This window comes from Tarenaya hassleriana, unplaced genomic scaffold (genome assembly GCF_000463585.1).
Source record: "Tarenaya hassleriana unplaced genomic scaffold, ASM46358v1 Cleome19, whole genome shotgun sequence".
Taxonomy (NCBI): domain Eukaryota; kingdom Viridiplantae; phylum Streptophyta; class Magnoliopsida; order Brassicales; family Cleomaceae; genus Tarenaya; species Tarenaya hassleriana.
Genome location: NW_010965304.1, coordinates 2294505 through 2309786, shown reverse-complemented (window position 1 = coordinate 2309786; position 15282 = coordinate 2294505). Strand labels below are relative to the sequence as shown.

Sequence of the window (15282 nt, the reverse complement as noted above, 5' to 3'; positions counted from 1 at the left end):
CAGCTGGAAATCATCACATGATTTATCCAATATGCTCATATGAACAAGCATTTTTCCCACTTGCATGTCAATACATATACACATACATATACATGTGATGATTCATCTATATCTGTTCATGTGGCGCATATCTCTTGCTGTGTATCTTCTGGGTTTTTTTTCTTCAGCAAAACAAAATGCCATTCGAGAACAATAATACGAATCTGAACAAACTGGGTCAGATGTCTCAGCATTTACCGCTCTCTATCTTGTGCAGATGGATCGCGGTTTCGGGTTCTGTTCTTTTCTTCCTGCACATGTTTGTTTTCAGCGTCAAGCACAGAGGAACCCTAAATCTGGTTGTTCCTTCCGAGCTGAAATTCTCATCCTTTTCCTCTTCGTCGCCGCCATTTTCGCCTCCCGAAACAGTCGAAATTCCGACGGATATCAGTCACGTTGTGTTTGTGATCGTCGGAAGTGTGACAACGTGGAAGCACAGGAGAGGTTACATAGAATCATGGTGGAGACCGAACATAACAAGAGGGCATGTCTTTCTCGAACAACCACCCAAGCGAGATCTCTTGCCCTGGCCTCAGACCTCTCCTCCGTTCAGAATCAACAAAGATCCATCCGCTAAACCAGGCAATTACACGAAACTCACGAGCCAGACGGCGATCCGCTTGTATCAGTCGCTCTCGGATTCGTTTTTCAACGCTTCCGATAGCGTCAGATGGTTTGTGGTAGCGGACGACGATACCCTTTTCTTCTTGGACAACTTGGTCGAGGTTTTGAACAAGTACGACCACAAGAAACACTATTACATCGGGATGAATTCCGAGAACATTTGGTCGAACGAAGTGTTTTCTTACGACATGGGATATGGAGGCGGCGGCTACGCGTTGAGTTACCTGACAGTGGAAGCTTTGGTCGGGAGAATGGAAGAGTGTATAAGGCGATACCCGTTAATGTTCAGCGATCTCCTCTCGTTCCTTTGCTTGTCCGATATGGGAGTCGATCTAACACTCGAGAAGGGCTTCCACCAGGTTACGAACGATTTCTAGATTTCCCCCCTCATCGATTTTCAAACTTTACTTGCTGGGCAAGAAAACTCACTGTGTTTAACTTGTGTCACAAGGCAGATTGATCTTCACGGTGACATATCCGGTCTGTTGTCAGCTCATCCTCACTCTCCGCCCATCAGTCTGCACCATTTCGATGTTATAAACCCGATTTTCCCAACGATGAGCCGCCAAGAATCCGTAAACAATCTGATGAAAACCGCGAAAACAGATCAAACCCGTCTTCTCCAACAGACAATCTGTTACCGCAGAGAAATCAACTGGTCGGTCTCTATTTCCTGGGGATACTCTGTCCAAATCTACGAGACTATAATCGCCCGAAGCCAACTGAAACGACCTCTCGAGACTTTTACGCCGTGGAGGAACGTTAAACCGCCGTTCTACAGATTCAACACAAGACGAGTTACCAAAGATCCATGCGAAATGCCTCATCTCTTGTTCTTGGACTCAACTGTGGAAGAGAATAACGGTGAGGTTTCTGGCACTTACAGGGTGAAAACGGCGCGTCGTTTGCCTCCCTGTGTCTCGAACGGCAACCATTCTGCTCTTGTGGTTACCCAAGTTCGCGTCGCCGCGCCGACATTGCACAAGAAGGTAAGATTTTGGAGTTGATGGTTAATTAAAGAACATGTTAAAAAGTATATGTAAAACTTGCCTAATTATTCTACTAATCTTAAATTTTTTACCAAATTTAACTCATCTCTTAAACTGAAGATTTGTTTTAACCACATGGAAATCATTGTAAAACTGTTTTTTTCACTGCAAATTAAAATACATTAAAGTTAAAATTTTATTAAGTGTTTCTTAACCAGTATATTATAAGGGTAATATTTATCGTAATAGATAATAAAATCTTTAATTACTTGTGATGTATTTCAATCTTTCAGGATGGGAGAATCGAATGTTGCGATGTTAGATTTGCTAACAATAAAACGGACGTTTTGGATGTGAAGATAAGAGACTGTATGAAAGACGAAATTCTTGCTTAGATGACATTATATATATATAACGTTTTCTTTATGAAATTAAATACGAATCTATTTTATGGTTAGAGGAAACATATTAATTGTTATTCAAATATTTTTTTCTTGTGATCTGTTGAATTTAGTTTGTTGTTTACTTGTATTTATCAAGGAGCATAAAAATGGGATAGAACTTTTGAATCTGATAAAAATAGTGAGAAGAATTCCATTAGAAATGAATATTTGAGGGGAGAATATATAAATCGAAATGTAATAATTTTACATTATGTTTGGTCCAACATGGGAACAATTGAATTGTATCTAGAAACGTTATTAATATACCTGCAAAAAGATTATATATTGTTAAGAGTCTTTTGTAATTAGTTACTGTTACGGGTTGAAACTGAAAATACAATTATTATTTATATTGAAATCTACTATTAATCTTGCTTGGAATGTGAAGACTCCGGTTAAATGGAATCGTATTATCTTTCACAAAAAATCGACAATTCTTCAAATGGGGGGAAATTCGATTCAGCCGAAAAACAAACCGATCCCAATGCTTATATTATAAATTAAAGCAAGCAAAATCGAACCGGGTTTGGTTTTCCGGTTAAGGACTCTTTCATGCCAATGCTGCTGCTGCTTTCTTCTTCTTCATCATCCTCGTCTGTCATCAGTGAGATTTCTGGATACCGATCAAACGAGCATAATCTACCCACCTGCAAATGCAAAAAACTCGAAGAGAACGAATCGAAAAACTGATCCAGAGGACAAAGAACGGATAAATGGAAACCGGGTTTCGATCCAGAAAACTTACAATAGCGAACCCAAGAATGTGTTGCCAGTTCTAACGGCGAAACACGATGCACTCAGTGCAAGTTTTTGCTGGTGCAGCAATGGCTCCAGTAGACGTTGTTCAATCACACCTGCTAGCAATTGGTACCTGTTTTTTTTTTTACCGCCGAGATGAATCGTTTAGCGTCAATGAAGAATTATCCGATCAAATTCTATGGAAAAAATGGTTTCCGGGTCGAAAAGTATGAACTCGGAATTTGATTCTCCATTCCATTTCCGATAGGAAGAACAAACCGTACCTGAGGTTGCTGGAAACGGCCATATACACACCGTAAGCTACGCTCGTGGAGAGTATCGGGATGTTCTCGGCTTCAGCTTCGGAGTCCACAGCTTGTCGAGCTTTGATCACAGCGTTTGTAATGGCGGTTCCAACCTATTGCAAAGGTTATCCATCCGAAATTTCAGAAAAGAAACAGCTTTTGATTGCATGGATGACAACCCGAGAAACATCTTCGTCTATGAAAAGATCTCTCCATATATATCTCAACACTCGCAATTTTCGATAAGGGAAACATAATTTGAGGAAAGAAACGAGGTTTTACCAGCGATGATGTCGTGCCGACAGCAAATAATTTCGCCCCGTTGCGCTGTTATAAAACATAGAACCGCATTTATATTCATCTCGAAAAGCCTGTTCACATTTAGGTGTTAAAGAGATTGGCGAAAAGCAAAGAAGAAAATCACGCACCAATATAGCACCCGCCCTTTGCAACAGAGTGTACGAGGTGCCGGAGAGAGCAACCTGTATAGAAGAAAACGTAAAAAAAATGTTCCATATGAACGAGCCTTCGAAAGAAACCTTTTCCGGAATCTTCCGGATGATTATTCATTTACGAAGATGGAAAAAAAAAACGATACCTGGAAAGCATTATCTGGGCAGCTGTGAAAGAACTTGGATATCCGTCCGGCATTAAGCGCCAGAGGCGGCCGTAGTGAAACGGTAGGTGCCGGGAGATACACCAACATGAAATCCGCAATGACAGCCATCACCTAAGAGGAAAACCGATCGAAATTAGGAAATCAAAACCATCGGTACGGTACTCTTCAACAATAACCTAACAAAAAACCGAAACCAAACCAAGCAGATAAAAATTTACTTCATACCAAAACCGTAGTTCGTTGTCATTTTCTCTCCAAGTTGATTTCTAACATTCGTGCCTCGGAAACTTAATATGAATTCGGACATGAGAATCAGAAAAAAGGTACTAAGCTTGTCTTGATTAGGGTTTCACTTGAAGACAAAGAAGATATACCACATTTTCCATTACTGAAATTCCAGCTACCTAACGACGAGAAATGTCGGCCCCGTTACCACCACAACTAACCAACTCTTCCTTTCTCTGAAGGGTCATAACCGTATCAACGGTCCACGACAACTCTACGTTTTGTATAGACTCAACATCATATAACGAAATAAGAAATGGTCCACATTTCGATTTCGACAAACTTTGTCTTCTTATTCCGATTTTTCACCAGATCCTTTAAAGGTTGCAGAGATTGATGAAACACGTCCTAATCTCAAGGCACTTGCAAACATTAAAAGTTGAGACACTTTCAGTCCGTTTCCGAATCCGAAAGGAAACGAGACGAAATGCCGCAATTACCACATCGGCGAAAACAACTTCGAGTTCGTTGAAGAAGTTTTCTCTTCGGCGTTCATATTCCGCAGCAGTCTGGAGACAAGAAGCCACGTAAATGGATCGAAATTAGCGAAAGATCGAAACTTTTTAGCTGATTATGAACAAAAAACGTAAACACAACAATTCTGATGAGCATAGATCAAAAGGGCATGGCAGAAAACGAAAATAAAACCAAACCCAGATTCCGAAATGGTTTAGCATTGAGTAAACTCTAACTCTCTGTTCAGTTCAACATGTCACTGCTGTTCAATCTCATCAACTTGAACAGCTGACAGTGAATTTATCAATGGAGCTTTGAAAATTCAACAGACAACCCAGAAAAGATCTACGAGCTTTCTTCGAAAACAGTGACAATTCCTCCAATCGAAAGGCGGAAAGAAAAAGCAATTTACAAACTTTAATCGAAATGGACTTGAATTGGAAAATCGTACCTTGGTGAAGACACCAACGCCACATTCCATGGCAACCTTAGCCAAGAAGAGATCATCGGCCAAAAGCCTTTCCCTAAACCCACCAAACTGCATCAGCCACCGCATGAACGCTGATCTCTGGAGCTCCAGGAACCGGGTCACCACCGACCCGGGAATCCGACCCGACTCGATCGCTGCCACCAGATCCTTCGGCAGATTCTCCAGACCGAACGCGGCCTCCGACAAAACCATCATCGCCTCCTTCTTGTTCCTCTCCCTGTCCTCACCCCCCTCGTCGTCCCCATTGTTTCCGCCGCCCCCGCCATCGGCCCCGCCGTTATCGACGGAGGCGGAGAAGAGAGGGGAAGGGAAGATGCGGCGGCGGATGGAGATGGGTGCGGCGGAGATTACGGAGGAGGAGGAGGAAGAAGAACATAATTTCAGAGATAGAACAGGGGAGACAGCGAGGTTATTGTCTCGCGTGGGATTCGGAACAGAACTGGTTGGGTTCGGTCTATATATTCAAGTTATTTTGTACAGATTTTATTCAAGACAATACAAGGGACTTAGTCCCAACGACGCGAAGAGAGAGAGTTTCGATTCGTAGGATGTTTCTTCCGAAAGCCCTCCGCTTTCTGTCAAATCTCTCTCTCTCTCCGTGTGATGGGTTGGTGAGCGGTTCGTTCGAGGGCAAAAGAGAATCAGAGCAAACACATCTCTTTAAGGGTTTTCACGTGGACTTCTCTCGCGAGAGAGAATCAGAATGAGATTCCCAACGAGCGATGGAAGCGCGTGGTTTTCACGTCTTCTCAAGAGTTTCTTTCTCTTTTTCACTTTTCCTTTTTTCATCCTTTAAAAGGCTTTTTTTTCCTCAAAATGGTAAATTTAAGGAGTTTGATGGGGAAAATAGAGCTTTCACATTCCGACCATAACGGATACAAATGTATAAACTTTTCAAATTTAAAAAATAAATCTGGTGCATTTAATTTCTCCAAAAAATTTAAAATCAAAAAACATAGGAAATGAATTAAAAGTTTATACTTTCGTAAATTTTAAGTAAAAAAATGACAAAAGTATGAAATCTTGACGGATGTAAATCAGTTTATTTATTGTAAGAGATATAACTAATAAGATGTTTCATAATATGATTACAACATCATAGCTAACGAGGTTCGTGTTATTGGGCCAAGAAAGTACCCGCGTCTGCCATGGTTGCGGCCCCTCCCTTTTCATTCTCCTCTCCATTTCTTGTTGCGTAAATTATTCTCTTGAATTTGGTAGTCATTTGTGGAATTCTAGAGGTTACTAAATGAGATTAACAAGATTTGATCGTATTTCTTAGAGAGAATCGCAATTTAATAAAAGAATGAGCAAATGATTAAGATCAACGAAATTCAATTGCAATATCCGAGAGAGAAACCAGAGTCCAGGCGGAAGCCCAATATGTGTGTACCCGACTTTTGTTGAAAAGCAAAGTCCTCTCGGTTCACCAAATTTTTTTTCTCTTGTCTCTCTCGGTCTTTTTATTTCAAACCGAGAAGAATTTATTTGTCTTATCTCTTTTATCACCAATATGTGTGAGTATTGTGATAGTGATTGTGAGTATGAAGAGGTTTACGAATAACCAGAATACAGGGAGCATTGGGATGTCGATGACGTCTTAGCCAAAATACCAAAGTTTTTGAGAGAGACATTGGTGCAAAACGCCAACGCCAATAATATCGAGTTAAGTATTACTCTTCTTGAAGAATTATTTCGAACTAACGAGTTTTTTGAAATGATACAACAAGCACAGGTTACAAGCAAAGAAAATCTATCTCAAATTGTCGAAGAGAGCGAAATGGATAGAGAACTACAAAACGAAGACACACACTATGAGAAAGAGAGAGCCTTGGATGCAACAAACTCGAAAAAAGAAGGAATAGAAAAGGATATGATAGTGAATGACCCTACAGTGGAGGAAATGAACTCCGAAGAAGAGGCGTCACATGCATCCGACATCATTCCTCTTCCGACATTAACAAAGAATCTGAGCATCTCCTTCACATGGAGAGGAAACCAAGTTTGTAGTTTCTTTTATTCTCCCGTATCATTTGATTTTTGTGTTCCAAATGATATGTTTGGTGTTTTTAATGTTTATGAACAGAAAATACAACAATTAATCACGAGGTTTCATAGAGTTGAGAAGCTCACGAGTGAGGGGGAATGGTATGATGCACTCGTATGCTTTTCTACCAAAAAAGATATATCCGAACATAACTTTCCGGGATTACCTATGAGTTTAAACAACTCTAGGCTTGGTAAATCTATTTTTAATACGCTTGTCTTTGATTCCGGTAAAAATGAATGTGTATTGCATGATGAAAATAAACCTATAGATATTAAAATTATGTGTAATTTTGTTTGTAATAAGAATGAAAACCAAGATGAAATATTTGAAACTATTTATGATAATTTGGCATATCATGATATGTTAGCATATAAACTCGTATTTCAACATATTAGGAGTCTTTATCTTCTCTTGTTTGATAACATGAATATCCTTGCAAATTTATTTCGGTTTATCATCATATGGAGTGCCACGGCCTCCTTTGTATTCGCTAATGTTTTACTTGAGTCAATGCAGAAAATTAGAATCTTGAAATCATTGGAACCGACATGGAAAGGGATAGGATGCTTGGCGACATCTCGACTCAATCATGAAGGCATTCACTCTCCAAGATTAGTTTTTTGTCAATTATCCAAACTAATCTTGAGGGAATGTTAATAATGATAGCACCATAAAAGAGTGGAGGAATCCCACGTGGCTAATTGATGCAGAATCTTAGAGAAATATTGCATGATTTATGCTATATAAATTAATGAAGATTGAGGTGCAGAGAATCAAGCCAATATCTCCCGTAAAATGGACAACAAGGAACCAATCATGCATTAAAGAAAACAATCATGAGATTCTTTCCAAGTCTAAAACTAGTCGTTTACTTATTCTACATGTCTATATATTCAAGTTATTTTGTACAGATTTTATTCAAGACAATACAAGGGACTTAGTCCCATACTTTTCATTCTCTCAATCTTTTCTTTTTCTTGTCCAAACACATTTCTCTTGGTTTCTATAGCAACAAATACATTCAATTATACAAAAATCTTCAATAGCTCCTCTCCTTCAGCCAACTCTCAACACCAGTGCCGCCGCCATCGCCAACTTAATCAAAGGTTTTTCAATCAAAGATGCTACTTTTCAAGACCCGAATTCACACGTATATATATATATATAAAAAAAAAAACAGGAATCAAGTTTATGGGTTTGGTTTCTTGCAGGGTCAAAGGCGTTTCCCAACTCGAGTTACGGATGGGTGAACGTGAAGGATGTGGCCAATGCGCACGTCATGTCCTTCGAGAACCCATCAGCCAGTGGACGCTACTGCCTTGTCGAGAGTGTCGCTCACTACTCGGAGATCGTCAGCATTTTGCGTCAGCTCTACCCTAATCTCCATCTCCCTCGAAAGTGAGTCCTCATTCGAAATACGCAAATAGCATCATATCTATCTATCTATATATAGTAAAAGTGGTAATTTTTTGCGTTTGGAATCATTTGAATTTCTTTTTGGTTTCTCCTCTATTTGTAAAAGGATTTTATATGCCAAAAATTCAACAAATCTCACAACTACAACTCGCCTAAAATTCATCTAAATCTCAACCACCATTTGAGCCGCAAAATTAGACGAGCAAGAGAATAGAAGAAAAATAGAAACACTATTCCACGGAGAGAAGTCGTGAATCTTGAACGCTTTTTGGTGGTAATTATTGGGAACGAGTTTTACTTGAACATAATTTTTTGATAGTTTGTAACGCGTAAGACTATCAATTTATATCCTAACATTATAAGGAATAGATAAATATAATAGAAAACATGCACGTCAATATCTAAATTTTATTGTACAAACTGAAATCCTTTGTAATCATCAATAGTAATATAACACACGAGCTTCGTGCATGTGTTCTGAAGGTGTGCGGACGAGAATCCGTACGTGCCGACGTACCAAGTGTCGAAGGAGAGAGTGAAGAGCCTCGGCATTGACTACGTGCCCTTGAAGGTTAGCATCATGGAGACCGTCGAGAGCTTGAAGGAGAAGGGCTTCGTCCACTTCTGACGAGGAAATTAGTTCTCCATTCATGTCGGAATTCAACAACTATAAAATAAGGGTTGATCCATCGATTTAATTATCATCCGTATTATAATTTCACCACCTTTGAACAAATTAAATAAATGTCTCGAATCCCATTTGGCCGCATGAATCGACGTTGCATGCTTCTCTCTCACTGGGAATGGTAACAATGTCTTTAGATTAAGTTGTAGTTTTCTCATTTTATTGAATATTTTTTTATAGCACTAATTGTCTACATAATCAGATTATAAAAACTAAGGTTTAAATCGTAAAACTATCTATAAAACACCGATAATTAAATCGTCTCACAACGTAATTACACCATCCGTTTCACCTTTTTTTCCGTAATTATTTTGATGTTTTTATTTGCGAATAATAAAAATAATATATATTCTATAACCTCAAACCATGCCATAACCACACCTTTTATAAATATCTGCTGTCCCTACAAGAGAGTAAAAATCAAAATCAAAATCAAATACGCAAAATAGCATCTCGTCTCAAGCCGTTTCACACCGTATGTACAATTGCGCCTATAAAATAGTCGTGATTTTAATAAGCAAAGACGAAACAAAATAAAATCCCACCATCGCCACTACAAGGAAGAAGAAGAACAAAACACCGACAACAAGGGGAAGACGAATCGATCGAGGGAGAGAGAGAGAATGGGGAAGGTGGTGTGTGTGACGGGAGCTTCAGGATACATAGCGTCGTGGGTGGTGAAGCTGCTTCTCCTTCGTGGCTACACCGTCAAGGCCTCTGTTCGAGACCCCAGTTCCGTACCCAGATTTCCTCTTTCTCCCTCTTCCTCTCTTGTTTTGATTTTTGGATTTTCATCTTAACATATGCTTTGTTGGTTTCTGGGTATTTCTCGTGAAGCTCGAAGAATTATCCGGGAAATCGAAAGTCACCCGTTTATGTGATTCAGTGATTTGTGTTCTTCTGCTTGAATTCTGCAGACGTTGCTTTGAAAACTGAAAACCGGGAATTTCACACTTTCAGAGTTTAGTTTCGTCGTGGCTTAGTTTTAGATTCGTAATTTTTGAATACCAAAAACCCATTTGAAGAAAACTTGGATTCAGACACAATCCTTAACATATGAATGTCTGAAGAACGTTTCATGTCAGAGCCGACGAATTTTCCCTCCTGATTCACTCACTGTATATGCAGATGACCCGAAAAAGACGGAACACTTGCTCTCACTAGAGGGTGCAAGTGAAAGACTCCACCTTTTCAAAGCAAACCTTTTGGAAGAAGGATCCTTTGATTCAGCCATTGATGGCTGCGATGGTGTTTTCCACACAGCTTCTCCGTTTTACAACGATGTCAAAGACCCGCAGGTTCGTCATAGAGATCTTCCGTTCGGATCAACTCTTGAATCAGTTCGCGTTCTGTCGTTCTTGAACGTTTTTCTCCGTGTTTCAGGCTGAACTTATCGATCCCGCTGTGAAGGGAACGCTTAACGTGTTGAACTCGTGCGCGAAGACCTCTTCTGTCAAGCGAGTCGTCGTAACGTCTTCCATGGCAGCGGTTGTTTGCAACGGAAAGCCTCGCACTCCGGATGTAACAGTCGACGAGACTTGGTTTTCTGATTCCGAGTTTTGCGAGGCGTCAAAGGTCCGATCTTACAAAATTTTGCATCTTCTTGATTTATGTTCAAGAAAACATCACTTCATTAAAAGCTTTGCACTGCATTTGATCCATTTTAGAACTTCGGGGGATTAGGCATTCATATTCATAGGCAAATCATGCTTAAACGTTCAGTATGTTTACCCTATGATCGGTGCCGGTAGTCAGTTCATAGTGGCGATAAACGGAAAACGCTGTTCCCGGGCTTGATAACTGTGTAACAAGTTCTCTGCTTTGTTCCGGGAAATAGTTGTGGTACGTACTGTCGAAGACCTTGGCGGAAGAAGCTGCTTGGAAGTTCTGTAAAGAGAAAGGCATTGACATGGTCACCATTAATCCAGCAATGGTGATCGGTCCACTCCTACAGCCAACCCTCAACACCAGTGCCGCTGTAATAGCGAACTTGATGAACGGTGGGAACTCTGTCAAACCCGAGATAAAACCCGTTTAGGGTTTCGTCTGAAAAAAGCTTAGAAATCGAGCCCTTAACGGTTTGGTTCATGCAGGATCGAAGACGTTCCCCAACTCAACTTTAGGATGGGTGAACGTAAAAGATGTGGCGAACTCGCATATCCTAGCCTTCGAGAACCCGTCAGCCGATGGACGTTATTGTCTGGTCGAGAGCGTCGCTCACTACTCCGAGATTGTGAACATTCTGCGTGAGCTCTACCCGAATCTTCAACTCCCTGAAAAGTAAGTGACCCGGATATGAAAAAAACGCCTCTCTTTACCTCGTTTATGTGAATCTTGAACATGTTCTTGTGGCCAGATCTCGTGAGATTTGTTCGTTGTTTTTTGAAGGTGTGCGGACGAGAATCCCTACATGCCGACGTACCAAGTTTCGAAGGAGAGAGTGAAGAGCCTCGGCATTGAATACATAACCTTGAAGGTCAGCATCAACGAGACTGTCGAGAGCTTGAAGGAGAAGGGCTTCGTCCACTTCTGAGGAATTTCTACCGAAGAAAATAAACATTTCCAATCTTACCGAATAATGAATGAGAACTGGTGGACGTTTAATGTGATATAAAGTCGGATGGTTACAGATCGGGTACCCGAGTTTTTCGCTATATCCTATCTCGGTTTCACTCTCCTCCTATTTTGCAGTCGGGTATCCGAGTTTCCCGTTGTATCATTTATGTACTCATTTTCTCTTCATCAATAGGTTTGACGATAAAATCGAGTTTGTTATGATCATAAGTCCTACAAAATTTGATCTTTCATAGTCTTGTATCCAAAAGTTGCGATCTTTTTGCTTATTTTCCACTGGTTTTATCAGATTCTCTGAACAAACACATATGCTCTCAAGACAAAACTTTCAAAGACAAACAAAACATGAAGAATCACTATCTAAGAAGAGTCTCTGCATATGACTGCACTGAGGAGGAAGGAGAACTAAGCTTACTTCTCTGACCAATGACCCGAGAATCGTTCCCGACGTCTCTCAAAGGCAATCTTTTCGGATCCACAGTTTCCCTTCTCCTTTCTCCGGATTTATCCTTCTGTTTCAACCCGTGATCATTAGAGATGCGAGGATTTTCCTTTAACCGACGCACAAGAATGCCTAATATCGTTTCGGTACGAGGTTCTTTCGGGACTTTCTCTGCCGGTTTCTGTTCCTTTGTTTCCGGGTTCAAGCCATTTTCCGTCTTCTTGATCACCTCTTTGAGGACCGATACTTCTCCTTGTAGCTCATTCGTTTTCTTCTCATAAAGAGCAGCTTTTTCTTTCCAGTCCTTCACCTACAAGAACATGAGACAAGATGCCATGAGCTCGTTTTTAATTTTTTTTTCACGACGAATGTGTTAAATGAGACAGAGGAAACTTCCTTACCGATAAATGTAGCGACTGGATTAGACGTTCTGAATCAAATGCTCGATCCTCCCAGTAGTTTTTGGCAGTCTGCAACTCCTCCATCTCATCCTTGACCTGGTGAAGCATCTCTTGCATTTGAGACCACTGTTCTGTCTCGATCTTAACTTGCTCCACCAGATTTTTCACTATCGCCTTGCAATGCCCCGAACATGATTTCTCCCGGTGAGCCCACATTTCCTGCAAACCCGTATCTTAAAACGTTTCGTATTTTCTTTTTATTGTAACTCCATTCAAAGCCATAGTTCTTGATCAGAAATCTGAGGAAAACCTTAAGTGCAATTTGTGGCATCACGTCATGAGTCGGAAAACGCATAGAGCTAGAAGCTGAGCAAGTAACAGAACTGTTCGCCGGAGAAATCATTGAACCATATTCCTTTTCCATTCTTTCCAAGAGATGCCCTTTCGACAATGCCTCCATTCTCTTTCTTAAAATCTCCATCTGCTAAACAGAAACCAAAAGATTTTTTACTAACGCCGAGATCAGTGACAACTACGAAAATCTCGCAAGAACATTAAAAAAGCTCGGTTCTTTTCGAGATTAGTGAAGCTTAAAGAGAAGGAAACAAAGAACTACACTGAATCTACTGAGAAAACTCTGCTGAGAGTATATTGTTATATTGACCAAAAGGAACCCGAAGCTCGAGAAAGTGGTCATTCTTACGTTGGTGTCACAGTCAGAAACGCAACTTCTGTTCAGACGTTGATTTGGTTTAACTGACAAAATTGCTTCGGCCATCTCCCGAGTGTCCCTCAGGCAAATTTCACTGGATGTTCCATCCAATCTCTCGAGCCTTCTCTTGGGGAAAGAAGCTTGTTTGTTTAAATTGTTTCCATTCTTGGCTTCGGAATCCTTAGCTTCTGCTTTCCCTCTTAGCTTTTGTAGTTTCCGGACCAAATGATCTATCTCTTCCTCCAAGACAATGCTCACATCATCTCCTTCTGAAATCCTTTCTCTTCCCTACAAGACAAAGGTTGCTACTCTCAGACTTACTCCCAACACGAAATAAATTAAGTACAACAAAACAAAATTCAAATGTATAAAGCCACATTCTCCAACTTCTGATCCTTTTCTCTCATTTTCTCAGGAAAAAAAAAACAGACAACAGAATCTGACCCAAACACGACACTAAGGCTTCACATGTCACTTCCAGTAATCCCTCAACACAAAGATTCTTCCACAGATGCTGTCGTAGGAGTAGAAACTTCAACATTAATAAAAAAAAAATCTACTAGAAGCTGCTTCTGTCACAGGAATCCGACCAAAGATACTGCCTTTATCGCAAAGACCAGTACCCATCAAGAATTTTTTTCTGAAACAGAGTTAATGTCTCCGTTTTTTCAACCTCGTTTTCTGGGCAGCCAAACAACCGAAAATCAAAAAAGAGATAAGGAAAACTTACCGCGAGAAGAACGTGAACCGCTGAACGCAAAGTCCTCTCGATCCTCTCCATTTTCTTCTCCACCTTCTTCGTCGCCATTTCCTTCTCAGCCCTCAACATATAACACTCTGCTCTCAGCATATCCGCTTCAACCCTCCATTTCTCCTGCTCCTCCGCCGCCGAAAAGGCCGAAGCAGCTCCTCCGCCGCGATGGTTCCCTCCAAACGAGCTCTCCAGATCGAAAAACTGATTCTCCACCATCATTCGTCTTCTCTCGCTGTTTGAGGACTTTCCTCGAACAGATGGTCTTCGAGGCAACTGGATGATCCTCGTCGATGGTGGGTACTGCCATCTCGGCCGCCGGAGGGATTTTCGAGCCGCTGTCGACTCCATCCCCAGATAGAGAGAAAGCTCCGGTGGAGAGAGAAACAGAGAAGAGATAGAGAAACAGATAAAGTACGAAGATGATGAAGAAACGATCAAAAAAGCTTTTTACTTTGCAGTGGTCTTATGAGGATGAAGAAGATGTTCAAAGCATGTATCTTTTAACCGTTTGAAATACATGAATATTTAAATAAATAAATAAATAAATAACTTACACATATGTATATATATATATGTCATATGTGTATCTAGGCAGGGGTTATATGGCTGTCGACTGCATATATTATGCGATTACAGGTGACAATTTGTTTGCGTTCAATCAGTTCAAAGTTTTACTGTAATAAAAAATAATAATAATAATATGGTTTAATCTTGTTTTTATAAATCCAAATTGGGTTTTGACAAAAAAAAATCCAAATTGGGTTATAAAAAGTTTCGGACAATTTTCTTCTCGTACAAAGTTTTAGCCTAGTGGAAACTACCTCCCACGTGAATCTACAAATGACTTATATTAATCAATGATGATTTGAACCAGGGTAAAAAACGTAGATAAACAATAAATAATTACAAATAAAATGAGATAAAAAAATAATTTAATTGTTTTCCACATGAGTTATATCGAGTTAGTTTTTCGTCCACTCGGTTCTATTTCAATTTTTTTTTTTGTATAAAATACTTAACCTATAAAAAATTTGATTTTCTAAAAAGTATGTAATAATTTGATTCAAATTTATTTTCAAATGCATAGTATAACGTCTCTAATTTCAACTTTAAAACATTACAAGGACCTAACCTACAATAACCACTCCTTTTAAGATTCTTTGTACATGCATAGTTCAACAACTTCAGACATTCAATCAATGTTTTATTTCCAAATTAAGTAAGTTACTATGAAAAATATATGTATTTTTGGTGTAATAG

At 39.9% G+C, this 15282-nt stretch overlaps 5 protein-coding genes across 6 annotated transcripts; 3 read left to right on the top strand and 2 right to left on the bottom strand.

Annotated features, from left to right (window-relative positions):
* Positions 1–175: 175 nt before the first annotated feature.
* On the top strand, positions 176–2047 carry LOC104811175. Its single transcript, XM_010537792.2, has 3 exons — positions 176–1022; positions 1119–1652; positions 1946–2047. Exons 1-3 carry the CDS (start codon positions 177–179, stop codon positions 2045–2047), a joined length of 1482 nt encoding a protein of 493 aa, XP_010536094.1. The 5' UTR covers position 176.
* A 438-nt stretch (positions 2048–2485) lies between these two features.
* On the bottom strand, positions 2486–5858 carry LOC104811302 (protein RETICULATA-RELATED 4, chloroplastic-like). The gene is made up of 9 exons (XM_010537963.2): positions 5848–5858; positions 4950–5442; positions 4483–4551; positions 3737–3868; positions 3567–3620; positions 3421–3465; positions 3118–3251; positions 2841–2966; positions 2486–2742 (listed from the first exon to the last, which is right to left on the bottom strand). Exons 1-9 carry the CDS (start codon positions 5856–5858, stop codon positions 2697–2699), a joined length of 1110 nt encoding a protein of 369 aa, XP_010536265.1. The 3' UTR covers positions 2486–2696.
* A 910-nt stretch (positions 5859–6768) lies between these two features.
* Positions 6769–9082, top strand: LOC109116582 (cinnamoyl-CoA reductase 1-like). The gene is made up of 4 exons (XM_019202259.1): positions 6769–6990; positions 8048–8144; positions 8250–8436; positions 8938–9082. The coding sequence occupies exons 1-4, from the start codon at positions 6769–6771 to the stop codon at positions 9080–9082; spliced, it is 651 nt and encodes a 216-aa protein (XP_019057804.1).
* A 573-nt stretch (positions 9083–9655) lies between these two features.
* Positions 9656–11941, top strand: LOC104811174 (cinnamoyl-CoA reductase 1-like). The gene is made up of 6 exons (XM_010537790.2): positions 9656–9871; positions 10268–10437; positions 10523–10714; positions 10977–11139; positions 11233–11419; positions 11528–11941. Exons 1-6 carry the CDS (start codon positions 9763–9765, stop codon positions 11670–11672), a joined length of 966 nt encoding a protein of 321 aa, XP_010536092.1. The 5' UTR covers positions 9656–9762; the 3' UTR covers positions 11673–11941.
* A 10-nt stretch (positions 11942–11951) lies between these two features.
* Positions 11952–14521, bottom strand: LOC104811173. 2 transcript variants are annotated; one of them, XM_010537788.2, is made up of 5 exons: positions 13999–14521; positions 13260–13556; positions 12867–13040; positions 12557–12775; positions 11952–12465 (listed from the first exon to the last, which is right to left on the bottom strand). In XM_010537788.2, the coding sequence occupies exons 1-5, from the start codon at positions 14368–14370 to the stop codon at positions 12070–12072; spliced, it is 1458 nt and encodes a 485-aa protein (XP_010536090.1). In that variant the 5' UTR covers positions 14371–14521; the 3' UTR covers positions 11952–12069. The 2 variants fall into 2 exon arrangements, with proteins under 2 accessions (XP_010536090.1, XP_010536091.1); XM_010537789.1 differs by having other exon boundaries at positions 12867–13037.
* Positions 14522–15282: the final 761 nt, after the last annotated feature.

Excerpts from the sequence above, each read along its gene's own strand:
- LOC104811175 (XM_010537792.2), top strand. The coding sequence starts at position 177 with ATGCCATTCGAGAACAATAATACGAATCTGAACAAACTGGGTCAGATG. Across the intron at positions 1,023-1,118 it reads TCGAGAAGGGCTTCCACCAG|ATTGATCTTCACGGTGACAT; the intron begins GTTACGAACGAT and ends GTCACAAGGCAG. Across the intron at positions 1,653-1,945 it reads CGCCGACATTGCACAAGAAG|GATGGGAGAATCGAATGTTG; the intron begins GTAAGATTTTGG and ends TCAATCTTTCAG.
- LOC104811302 (XM_010537963.2), bottom strand. Across the intron at positions 3,466-3,566 it reads AAAGGGCGGGTGCTATATTG|CGCAACGGGGCGAAATTATT; the intron begins GTGCGTGATTTT and ends GTTTTATAACAG. Across the intron at positions 2,743-2,840 it reads ACATTCTTGGGTTCGCTATT|GTGGGTAGATTATGCTCGTT; the intron begins GTAAGTTTTCTG and ends TTGCATTTGCAG.
- LOC109116582 (XM_019202259.1), top strand. The coding sequence starts at position 6,769 with ATGGATAGAGAACTACAAAACGAAGACACACACTATGAGAAAGAGAGA. Across the intron at positions 8,145-8,249 it reads CATCGCCAACTTAATCAAAG|GGTCAAAGGCGTTTCCCAAC; the intron begins GTTTTTCAATCA and ends GGTTTCTTGCAG. Across the intron at positions 8,437-8,937 it reads AATCTCCATCTCCCTCGAAA|GTGTGCGGACGAGAATCCGT; the intron begins GTGAGTCCTCAT and ends TGTGTTCTGAAG.
- LOC104811174 (XM_010537790.2), top strand. The coding sequence starts at position 9,763 with ATGGGGAAGGTGGTGTGTGTGACGGGAGCTTCAGGATACATAGCGTCG. Across the intron at positions 10,438-10,522 it reads ACGATGTCAAAGACCCGCAG|GCTGAACTTATCGATCCCGC; the intron begins GTTCGTCATAGA and ends TCCGTGTTTCAG. Across the intron at positions 10,715-10,976 it reads AGTTTTGCGAGGCGTCAAAG|TTGTGGTACGTACTGTCGAA; the intron begins GTCCGATCTTAC and ends TCCGGGAAATAG.
- LOC104811173 (XM_010537788.2), bottom strand. The coding sequence starts at position 14,370 with ATGGAGTCGACAGCGGCTCGAAAATCCCTCCGGCGGCCGAGATGGCAG. Across the intron at positions 13,041-13,259 it reads TTTCTGACTGTGACACCAAC|CAGATGGAGATTTTAAGAAA; the intron begins GTAAGAATGACC and ends GTTTCTGTTTAG. Across the intron at positions 12,466-12,556 it reads TCCAGTCGCTACATTTATCG|GTGAAGGACTGGAAAGAAAA; the intron begins GTAAGGAAGTTT and ends ATGTTCTTGTAG.